Raw genomic sequence first — 12,461 nt, forward strand, 5'->3', positions numbered from 1 at the left:
AGTGCAAGAATTGAACTCTCCCCACCTCTTTTTTCTACACAAAACAAGCACTGCCCAAAATCAAACAAATGGGATCTCTTGAAACGGGAAAATAATGAGAATTAACACCCCAAATGCTTAAAACAAGAATGGCACACCAAGAAATAGAGAGATTAATAACAAACTGAAACAATAGGGGAAAAGAATTGGGATCGCAAAAAAGCGCCGAAACGACGTTTTTTATGTGTGTGAGAGAGAGGGAGGACTTGGTCAGTGCGTGCCTGAGAACTTTGAAACGTGACAGACCGCGTCTGTCAATTTCAACATCGGCAAAACTCTCTCTCTCTCTCTCTCTCTATATATATATATATATATATCAATCTGTAATTATTAAACAGATTATGATGATGACGATGATAAATTACTGATGGGAGAGACTAAAACGGAAAGGCAATTTAAAAACAGATCTTTATCCTAAGCAAAATAAAAAAGAGCAATCATGCATGCACTTATAAGGGAACCCCACACCTACAAAACTCCATCAAATTCTAGACTTTGAACTATAAAATAAAAAATAGTTCCGATCTGCAATATGAACCAATATTTTCATTTCACAAACTACAGAAAAGGTTAATATTTCGAGTCGAAAGGTCAAATATTGAGTTCTGGGTTTTCTTTTTTTAAGGATCAAATACTGTATTTGTACTCCTAAACTTTAAGCATAGGATTAAATACGCTTTGCACTTTTAAATTATACATAAAGTGTATTTACTCATAAACTATAAAATGTAATAAAATGACCCCACATGATGTACACTAAATTTTTTTATTACAAAAATACTCTTATTATTTACATAACTGAAATATCTCTCTTACAATAATTCTTTTAAATATAATTTGAATTATTATAATTTTTTTGCTTAAAATAAATCCTACCCAAAATTTATAATTTCTATACTGAGTTTAGAATCTGCATAAATCGATAGATTTACAATTCTTATATTTTCTACACAACTGGTAAAAAATTTACTTAATTTTTGCCAGTATTTTTATATATATTGAATTTTTTAAAAATAAATTTTCAGTAAAAATTTAAAATATTATATTTCTCAAACAATGTTGAAGGGGTATTAATAATTATATAAAATTTTAAAAGAGCTCATTATAATTTACATCTATTAATTATCATGGTACGTAATACTCGAGTGTATATAATAAGACTGATACGACAAAAGTTTTAAAAACAAAAATAAAAAAAATGAATGAAAGTTGAGCAAGTGATAAACACAAATAGAACTTGGAACATCACTAGACAATGTTGGTGAGATATTTATTACAGAACATGTGTGTAGGATACTAATAATTAAAACCAAATAATTACTTAGGAAAATTCAATAATTTTCAGATTCTTGCATGTGATGACATGTTAAGGCAATATGGGCCATGTCATTCCTATGTGTACTTTGTACTAATTGACAAGTATTAGTTTTTTCTTTTTTGTTCTGGAACATTATGCTTTATTTATGATGTTATTTATTTGTTCACATTTATGATTAATAGCCTATCAATGTAGAATGAACATTGGTTGACTCTATCTCCATTCATACCTCTCATCCTACAAAATCAATATTTTCTACTATTTCTTTTTTTCTTTTTTCCTGGATTGGGGGGTGGAGGGGGGTTGAATTGACCAGCCATGCTGTCCAAATTTCTTGAAACTGTCATTTTATTGAAACCAGTGTCTTCACCACAGCACAAAGAAAGTAATCATTAATAATTTGACTTCTTCTAGTTTTGTGTTAGGCAGACAGATTGGGGGAAGCTGAATTTGATGCTTTCCACCTAAATTTATATTCATATAAAATGTAAATTGATGTTACCCTGATTATTATTATTTCGATTGAATTCATTATAAAGGCGGCACGAAATGTCCAAATCTTCAATCTTGAAACTCACTAACAGCTTATAAAACATAAATCTGAAAATGGTACAAAAACCTAATTCAAGAAAAGCTATAACAACAGCTGAATAAACGCAGAATAATATCAAAAAATGAAATAAAAAGATACAACATTAACAACAATAGTATTTGGATGAGAAGCATAAAACAAGTCTGAAAGAAAGAGACCAACTTTTCTAACTTTCTTTCACTGTGTGTGTGTGTGTGGTCAGAAGATGTCAGAGCCCGGAAAAGGTGGGAAAATTTCCCAAAAATGTTTCTTCACTGTCTTCAGGACTGGGAATGGCAGCCCTTCTTCGTCCGAAAGTGTACTATGATGCAAAAGAAGAGAGCAGCAGCAGTTCGTGAACCTCGTCTCCTCATGAAAGAAGCTCATGCAATCAGGTGGAGAACAACGGCTATAAACAAAAGGAACGATACGCTGTTATCCCTCAACCAATTGCCATTGGAACTTATGTTATGGGCTGCCACGTCATAGACGCTGCCGGTCTTCTCATCTTTTATTTTAATGCTTGATCCACCTGAGACGACAGCAAAAGATTTATTGATACACGCGAGTTATGATAATAATCGTTGTTGGTTGTGGTGCTTGCTTTAGATAGTTGATACAAAGTATGGTGAAAATATAAATGAGGAAATGGAAACGAATGAGACAAGAATGACAATGCGACCTAAATTCAAGAAGATAAGAAATAGTTAGTGAAACCAAAACTGCAACTATAGGAGCATTCTAGTATTGTACTCACAGTCGTATTGTGTCCATCCGATTGTCTGATTTTCAATGTCGTACACGAAGAGCTTGTCCGACAATACAATATCTGCAAGAAATATGAGATGATTACATCAACTTCAAGTTATCAAATAGCTTGTTATAGTTTGAAGTCATTTGATGAATGCTAATATGAGGAAGATGAAAACGATCCATAAGGGTAGCCAATGGAACGAACGACCAATTCATGAAATTTAAGTTCTGAGTAGAGCGTGTTAGAATGTGAGCACAGGTTAGAGGTTAAGTCCCAAGAACAGAATTTTGATGAAATTGAAAGGAGAAAGAAAATAAAAGAGTCGTCTGGCTACAACCCTTCATGAATCCACATAATGTGTACCAACAAAATAACCCTGAAGTATACCTCCTAACAGTGTCATTTCCGTTCCATCCCTTGACTTCATTACACTGCTCTGCCATCCTATGCAATATTCTTCATCCTGCGAATTAGAGGTATTTAACCTGAGTGTAAACTGTGTATTTTCGATGACGAAAAAATCCAAATGCAACTGGAGAAACAAAGCACGAAACATTATGAAAACAAGAACAACCATTAACATGCACACAGAATAACTCTACAGGGATTCTAAAGCATTAATTAGCATTTCAGAACTGAGAAGAAAAATCTAATATTATGATAGCATGATAGATTACATCAAGACACTTCCAACAGCTTTACTACAAAAGAACATGAGCCATAGAAGACAAGGCCTTATAATTTTTTGTTTTCTACTGCATGGTGCTTAACTTTTGGTTCAGTCTAAGATGCAGAGGAAGCTGGTGAGGCAGCAGTCTGCCTCACCGACCAACAGTCTTGATTTCTATATCTGAATTAGAACAAAGGAAAATTTACTTTCTGCAACTTAACAGTCTATTCTAAGAGTTTATTATCTGTCTAACTATTGAGTTTCATTTCAAGTCAATTTAACAGTATAACAGTAAAACAACTGCATTTGTAGTTCATTTGCTCACAATTTAGGTCCTCCCCCGTTCCCCACTGAAAAGTTCCCCAGCTTCAACAGTTTCCCTTTCTCCATCTTCATTTTTCAATAGATTTGTTTATATAAATAGAAGCTAGCAAACATATGGAAACCAAAGCACTTTTCATGAAAGTTACATTTATCATGAAAATCCACAAGAAGTTCAATCAAGGCACTTTCCAGTTGTATGAATCCAGAAGCATCCAATATTATTAGGAGATTAACAAAATGATGGCAGACACTTAAATGAGAGTGAACAATGGAAAATAATTATCAAGAGAAGAAAAGGAAAACTGCACTACAGAGTGCTTTATGTTTTTGACTTTATGTGTGAACCAACTGCAACAGAGTCAACAGCGAAATATCCAACCAAAATAATCAAGTTTACTTACTTTAACTTCAAACAGATAATTATGGGGATAAACTGTCAAGAAGAGTGAATCCTCGAAATGAAATTTTATAACTGGAAATCCATCATCAATACTGCAAGTATAAGCAAAACCAACAATTATTTTGATTTTTCATAAAAGATGTAGTTCATTGCCAGGAGGCAGAAATGCTAAAAATACAGCAAAAGCAAGAACAACCATCAAAAAGCAAAGCCCTGTAATTCGCATTTAATAAAGCAATGGTCTCTCAGCTTTCGCCCATAAAAATGAAAAACAATGAAGGTACCTATCCTACAAGCATTTTGAACGTTTCTAAAATAATTCTCCAGCCATATACACCAAGTTACAATCACCATAGACCAGCATCATGAAATTTTAGCCTCAGGACAACAGAAGGATAAAAACCTCTTAGATGTCCAAACGGTTTTGTTCATTACTGGATTAGAAATGTAAATTTGGATGATGTAATGATGAATGCATGATGCTAAAATCATCAGCTTAATGACATAACTTTGTATCTGTGCAGGACCCACTTCAAATACCAAGTTCTTAAGTCATGTTATGAGTATACCTCCAATGAAGCACAAATGGATTTATATAAACAAATAAAAGATCACCGTAATAGGAGCCGACAGGGAGAGAGAAAACATTTAAAATATAAATCCAATATAGAAAAATTATGATCAAGCACTCAATTCTTCTCATCTGAACATTAACAATCAGAAGCGCCATCACACTAATAATCAGATTATAAAATATACAACAGCAAGGATTTTGTCAAATGAGTGCTTAGCTATATACAGATAGAGAGTTTTCTTGTTTAGTAGCAAAACTTACTTCCCACTGTACCAAAAGCATTTGAACAGTTCCTCAACCGTATGAAGTTTTATTTCCTGGTGCTGTGCCATGATCTACAGATATAGAGAGGTGAATAACAGATAACTGGAGGGAGGGGGGGGAGCATACAAAAATATACACCTAAACGAAACAACCAAAACAGTGATACCATTGCATATTCATCTTAAGGATGATGTTAATAAAACGGGGAAGTTTTGAGTTCTTAGACATACCATATCCATCAGCTGTTTATAAAGATCAGATGGAAGATAGGCCAAGGTTGTACCACTGTCAATTACAGCATTTAAACTGGTTGGTAGACCAAATATACCTTTGGGAAAGTCTAGCTGTTTACCACCCACATCAATAGCTTCCATAACAGCATTATAATGTAGCCTAAGATAATAATAGAAGTTCAATCAAACAAATGTCTGGGATAAGCAATGAAAAGTATACATACAAATTGCTGTGAAGCTGTAAATATGTTAGGACAGAAATCAAGGGAAATTGATCACGTAGTTTCCAAATTTAGGAGTGATTAAGTTTCCTCTTTTTCAAAGATTTCTTCTTGTAAATGTTGTAGGGGTGTATATGTTGACTCATGTATTGATTCTTTTGACTAACTTAGCTTGACTCTAGAGACTAACCTACACTTGTATATATATAGTGCCCTCATGTACAGCATTACACATAAGAAATAAGAATCATTCCTTCTTTCAAAAGCTTCTTATTTTCTCACATGATATCATAGCCCTAGAGCCCTAGGTTTTTCCTGGGGCTCTCTCTTCTACATCAAGCAACCTTCATTATAGTCATTAATACTTAATTTCCTGAGGGAAGCCTTAATTGCTGCAACTTTTCTCTTCACCATGTCACCTTCGGAAACCACTGTCACTAGCAACACTAAGTCAACAGAAAAATCCAATTCTTTTCAGAGAATTGGAGAGTTGCAGAATTTGAGCCTCTTATAGGCTTAATCGGAAAAACTATCTCAAATGGTAAGGGCAAGGGAGAGTTAGCCACATTCTTGGGATGAAGAGGACTCAACGAAGATGATAATGTCTTGGCCATGGGATTCCATGGAACCCATGATCAGCAACATGTACATATTTTTGTCTATAGGAAAGAGATTTGGTACGTTATGCTTCGCACTTATCCAAAGGCCGATGATGCTGCCCAAGTGTATGAGACCAAGGTAAAAACTGCAGCAACTGAACAAGGAGAGAATCTGTCATAAAGTTTGCAAACCTGCTGCAAAATCTATGGCAAGAACTTGGTCATTACCGAGTTTTCAAGATGAAGATGCAGGCATCTTGAAGAACTTCATAAAAAATGATCATGTGGATGATTTCTTAGCTGGACAGAATCCTGAATTCGATCAGGTTAGGATTCATATCCTTGACAACAAAGACATGCAATCTCTAGAAGAGACTATTTCATTAATTTGAGCTGGAGAAAGCCAAAGGCGTGTCATGCTTGAATCACAAACTATGGACAGGTCAGCCCCAGAAGCTAAAACAAGTCATCAAGAAAAAGACAAAAGTAATCTGCCCAAACAGCTGAAGATAAAAACAGAAGAAGGAGAACAGAGATTGTCTCTGGTGCTCTTACTGCAAGAAACCAAGGCACACAAAAGAAACATACTGGAAGCTGCATTGTAAACCACCAAGTAGAGAGTGTGGAAACCAAAGGGGGCAGCAGCATATGGCAGAACAATCCAAAACTGTGGAAAACTCTAGAGCATGAATGCCTCTGAAAAGTTTTATGTTGATTCTTGGATAGTAGATTCAAGTGCCAGATCATATGACTTCCATAGCTCAATTCTTCCTTACCTAATACCTATGCACTATGCCCAAGTAACAGAAAAATTGAAGTGGCTAATCCCTCTTTAGGAGCTGTTGCAGGATTTGGAAATATACATATCACACCCACTCTTACCCTTAAAAATGTGTTCCATGTACCAAAAATATCAGCAAGCCTTGTTTTCAGTCAAAAGCTTATCCACTATCTTAAATATTATGTTACTTTCTTCCCTTCTTATTGTGTTTTTCAGGATCGGGGCTTGGGGAGGAGCATTTGCCTTTATTACCTTGAATCTTACAAGGGCAGGAGCAATGCATCTCTATCTTCGTCTTTTCTTAGTTCCTCAAATAAGGATACTATTTGGTTGCATCACTGTCATCATCCATCTTATAGGGTTCTAAAATTCATGTTTCCTGCTTGTTTCAAGGATTAGATACTTCTAAGCGTCACTATGAAGTTTGTGAATTGGTAAAATATACTCTTGTATCCTTTTCTATTAGCAATAGGAGAAGTTCTCGTCCTTTTCATTTAATTCACAGTCACATATAGGGTCTTTCTACTGTACCTAATATTTCTGGGCCTCGGTGGTTTTTATGCTTAACTGATGATTGCACTCAGGTAACATGGCTCTTTCTCATCAAACATAAATCTAATGTTAGCATTGTTATACAGAATTTCCATTCAATGGTTCAAAACCAATTTGGGGTTGAAATCAAGGACAAATAATAGCTAGAATTAATTTACTGCAAATAACTATCCGTGTTGTCCCAGAAAAAGAAAACTTCACTTACTGTCTCGGGACCAGCCGTGTTTTATTTACTTTTGGCTCCACAACTTCCCCTATAGCAAATATGCCACCTCCCTTCTTTGAATCCAAGCAATGTGAAAAGACCCTTTTCACCTTTCCAAGCGAAGCAAGCTGTGAAATGATGGACGTATTGTCTTGTCCAAAACCAATTAGCCCATCAATGGCTTGAGAAGATGAAGTGTCTCCAGCTTGTTTAGTTGAGCACCTGAAATAGAAAGGAAACATAAAATACAGAAAGGTTTTTTATGATGTGTTGTACTTGGAACTGAAGACATAGCAGAACATACCAGGCTAAACAAGTGTTTTGCCAAAAAAGCACAGCACACGAATAAGAAAGTGAATGCAGAAAAGCAACTCAAAAATCTTAGTCGCTGAATCATTACATATATTTTGTCCCAAAAAGAAGCTATAGAAACCCACCTTTGTCAACATCATAAATGCTATATCATGCAGCACATAATGCGAAGTATGTTTTACAAGCTTGCAAGCAGACAAAAGAGAGCTGATGAAACATGATATGATTGCAAATCCAATGTATTAACCCTACAAATTGGAATTATTTCACAGTTCATATAATCATGTTAGGCATTGGAACCTACTGGGGCAGATATGAATTACTTCATCATATCACAAATACTGCATATTTTGGTGCATCATCTAGTTTATGCCTCATAGGAAGAGTATAAATATGTTCACATTTCATGTCTACATACAGTATTTTAGAATGTATATATGTGCCATAGTTGCAACTATGTGAAAAGGAAATATTGAGCTTCATTTGATATTATTTCATACTGATGGACATGTTAGAAAAGATGGTCAGAAAAATTTGAACACAACAGGGAAGAAACTTTTAATGTTTCAATAATACCTAGCTACAATACATTACTCATTCCATTTGAAACATATTATCTTCATCACTACTCGAGATATATGGCGTTTCTCATGGTTCCCCACTTACTATTTCTATGGTTTCATCTTCAATTCCAGAAAATTGATAAACACATATTTCCGCACCATCTGATACACCAATTTCCCTGTCTACGACTCCAACACTAGAATCATATCAAATTGGCCCCATAAAAAGAAAACAATAGAGATGGACTGTAAAACAAAGGCTCCAACACCATTATTACATTTTTGCGTAAAAAGAATTTATACGAGAATTTAAGTCACACAAAACCAATTCATGTTCTTGTTCAAACTTATAATATCCTGACAAACCCACATTATCTTCAATATGTTTATATTTGTTATATTTGATTGTGAATTTGTATGGGTATAGCACTTATCAGGTTTAGTTAAACTGTTGTTCTCTCAAATATATCCTGTCCAAAGAACAGGTTCGGGACCAGTCCTAATTTTGAGTCTAGACCAAAATGTAATGTGTACGAAAAAGTATGCATCAATACAGCTAACTAGAGTTATCTTCTTAGCTAGGAAACTAGATCTAGCCACTAATAGAGCTTGAAAACAACATGCAACAGAATATATACTAAAGCATCCAAGTGCTAAATACAGTTCGTGATTTAGTATCTCAAAGTTCAAGTATAATATTTACATCTCCAGCACTGGTGACAAGCTAAAGCACTATTTATCAGTTGTAGTGTGAATGATCGATGCATCTCAAAAAAAATCATGCTAATCGCCAATGTATATATGAACATCTCAAGAAAATGTAAGAAGACGTAAGTAATGGAACCAAAATACTGCAAGAACTACAATATAAACTAAGAACAGAAATGATAACTCACCCAAATGCTATGGATCCATTCATCGCTGAGGTTTGATGGTTTCCAGTTACTTGATCAAGTTTGAAGTCATCTCGGACATAGTATCCTTCGGTTTTGGTCCCATCTCCATAAGTGACTGTATATGCGCAGTTCATTCCAGCCTTGCAATTTTGATTTGTTTCAGATACAGCAGTACAAAACTGTTGGTCACAAGTGATAACTGTTCCAGTGGAGGAGGCCTTCAAATCATACTGCCTCAAGGTTATCTGGTGGATTAAGAGAAACAATAAGCAGTCATCCGGCTCCAAGATGAAATGGGCTTCACTAAGAGGGTTATCCAAGGGTAAAAGCAGTAACTAGACAATCTAAAGATTTGTATTGAACTGCTGGAATTCTAATCCTTGATATAAACAGGTCCAAAACAAAACAAATAATAGAAAAGGAGACATACACGGAGACCAGTTTTGGTGGGACAATTCTCACAGTCTTTGCAATTCACCCATACAATATCACTTCCTGTATCAACCTGGACATGATAGTCAACAGGAGGATTTCCAATTGTAATTTTTGTGTAATAGAGCCTGCAAGAATACAATCAAGATAATAAATTGATTCATAAACTAGGAGCTATCTGACACAGCAATCAAGACAACCATTCGCAACATCATGAAGTTTTAACCAAGACATGACAAACAAGTGCAGGAAAAAGAAAATCTTTTCCATGATCAAAAGTGAATGCAGTTCAGGTGACAAGTTTTTATCATCCCTTCCTCAGTTTTTATGTATCATTATCCCACCAGTTATCAACTTCCTATCAGGTTCAGTTAACAAAGATATGAATTTGAATATGACATGAGGTATAATGATTCACTATATAGTTTTATTTAAGGTCAGTTATGAAACAGGTGCTCAGTTCTTATGGAAAAACTCAGGATCTAGGGATCCTCACTTTTACTGCGAATGGTGCAATTTTTAGAAGAAGTGCTGGATACTAGTTGACCGACATAAGATATTTGGTCGTTGTTTGAACAATCTTTGATTCTGATATTGTTTTGTCTGTAATCACTCAAAGGAAAAAAGAACATTTTGTTTTCACACAGAATCTCTTCTTCTTGTTTACTTGTTCAACATGCATATTCAGTGTCAAATTTAGAAACACTCCACAAACTCTAATGATTAATTGGCAACACAGCCAAAACAGGCCTTATAATACTCGAAAGTAGAAGCATCTAGGATGTAGAATGAAGGAATTTACAGGCACAGCATTATAAATGGGACATCTCATGCATCTTTTTTAAGGGTATGAGAAATAAGGATCCAAGAAACAATGCTCGTGTCTCTCTCAATTCTGGAGCTGGCAAATCTGACGCATCTTTCTTTATTTCCTATCTCAAGTGCTATTCTGCTATCTTGACAATATTGTTGAAAGCTGGAAACCTGATGAGGTTCACGCAACCATAACTAACACTTACCATATTCTTTTGTAAAAGCTAGTGAATGAGAGGTATAAGTTTACTTTTTCACTTCACCTTTTCCTCAAAACTAAACCATGCATGAGTATGATCAACCTCACATCTGCTAAACCTATCTACCCTTTCATCATGGATCTCTCATTTGCAGATTTAGAAGGACCAAAATCAAACATGCTTCACCAGAGCATAAGTATAGTTGTGTTAATTCATAAATTACAGTCATGAAAAGGACATTTTGAACATTAATATTCGTTTCTGCCAAAAACCATGGAAAATTCTTTTTCCCTTTGACAAGGAGGAAGGGTCTTGTAAAAAGATTCCAACAGAATCCAAGACCAGCCAAATCATACATGGACCAAACAAAAAGAAAACTCATAATAAGTCCATAAGAACATTTCGCAAATGCAAATCAAACTAAGGATCACATGCACCATTAAATACATAAACAAATCAAAAATGAATTCGTGTATATTAAACATACGCAGTACTGGTGGGGGAACTGTCACCGCCCAACATAAAATCAACGGTGCCGAGCATACGGCCATGGCGCAGCGAGTCGTGGTCCCTCAGCTGTCTCAACTGCGCCTTTGCACCGCCGTACTTGTGGCGAACTTCAAACACCACATTGCCCTGCACCACAAACATGAGCTCAACCACCAACAATAAATTCAGAAACAAAGGCAAATGCCTCCTCCCAGTATCCATCGCCACCACCAATAACTGTAAATATGGGGAAAAGTGTAATCAAAGGCAGAGAAACCCAAGTTATGTGAACGGATAGAAATCTGGGAAGGAGACACAATCTGGCGTGATGAATATAAATGTGAAGTTGTCTAATTTATTTTGTGGGTTCACAAAAAAATGTGATTTTTTTGGAGGGGGTGGTGGCAAGAGGGAGGGTGCATGAGGATGGGGGAGAAGTGAGCTTGAAAACGTGAGGGAGAAAGAGGAATTGACGGGAAACAAACACATGGACAAAAGGGGTCGGTTTAAATTTAGTAAATTTTCTAGGATTGAAATGCTAGACTTCTTCGGACTCAACCTCAAATCTAGGGAAGAGAAACAAAAAATTGTTCTACATTTCACCTTCCTCTCTCTGTCCCTCGTTCCGTTGCCCCTGTTTCTCTCTCTAACTTCTTGCGGGTGTTGTCTCTGAAAATGAGGAGCTCTGCGTCAGTCATGTACCCTCTCTCTCTCTCTCCATATGTATACATACATATATATATGTATGTATTATATGTGTGTAAATTTGAGGGGAGAGACTCTCACTCATTGACTGTCTGACAAACATTCTCTTCTGCTGTTTCTGTCAGTGATAAGCTATCAATCCATATATTCTATTTTCACGTCGTCAATGGACCATATAATATATACTTTTCTAAATTTTAAAATATATTATAAATAATAATACAATATATAAATTCATACATTTTAATTTAAAAAAAATAAAAATATTATCAACACAAATAAAAAAAAATTATATAGTAATATCACAAACTATCATGAGATGTGTATTTTCTTTGAATGTTAATATTAGGTGTTATGCCACGTTAATTATAAATGTTATCTATACTATTATATAAAAAAAGGATTATATAGATACGAAGTAGAGCTTTTGACACTATCGTACTAATTTTTTATGATTACAAAACTGTTATCCAACATATAAGATAGCTATTTATTCAAATTTTTAAATTTTACATTAATTGATAAGTTAATTTTTTATTTATATCC

The 12,461-nt window shown here is 35.0% G+C and overlaps 2 protein-coding genes across 3 annotated transcripts in view; both read right to left on the reverse strand.

Annotated features, from left to right (window-relative positions):
- LOC105166863 (probable protein phosphatase 2C 33) overlaps positions 1–515 on the reverse strand; it is a gene marked incomplete in the record, with an annotated part of 4,423 nt that extends 3,908 nt beyond the window's left edge. The window contains 1 exon segment of the mRNA XM_011086359.2: positions 1–515.
- LOC105166865 (aspartic proteinase-like protein 2) lies at positions 2,009–12,016 on the reverse strand. Of its 2 annotated transcripts, XM_011086361.2 has the most exons (11): positions 11,814–12,016; positions 11,209–11,357; positions 9,707–9,836; positions 9,277–9,521; positions 7,506–7,727; positions 5,145–5,307; positions 4,912–4,985; positions 4,078–4,168; positions 3,070–3,145; positions 2,686–2,757; positions 2,009–2,460 (listed from the first exon to the last, which is right to left on the reverse strand). In XM_011086361.2, exons 2-11 carry the CDS (start codon positions 11,262–11,264, stop codon positions 2,312–2,314), a joined length of 1,278 nt encoding a protein of 425 aa, XP_011084663.1. In that variant the 5' UTR covers positions 11,265–11,357; positions 11,814–12,016; the 3' UTR covers positions 2,009–2,311. The 2 variants fall into 2 exon arrangements, with proteins under 2 accessions (XP_011084663.1, XP_011084662.1); XM_011086360.2 differs by lacking the exon at positions 11,814–12,016 and having other exon boundaries at positions 11,209–11,804.

This window comes from Sesamum indicum, linkage group LG7, assembly GCF_000512975.1.
Source record: "Sesamum indicum cultivar Zhongzhi No. 13 linkage group LG7, S_indicum_v1.0, whole genome shotgun sequence".
Classification (NCBI taxonomy): domain Eukaryota; kingdom Viridiplantae; phylum Streptophyta; class Magnoliopsida; order Lamiales; family Pedaliaceae; genus Sesamum; species Sesamum indicum.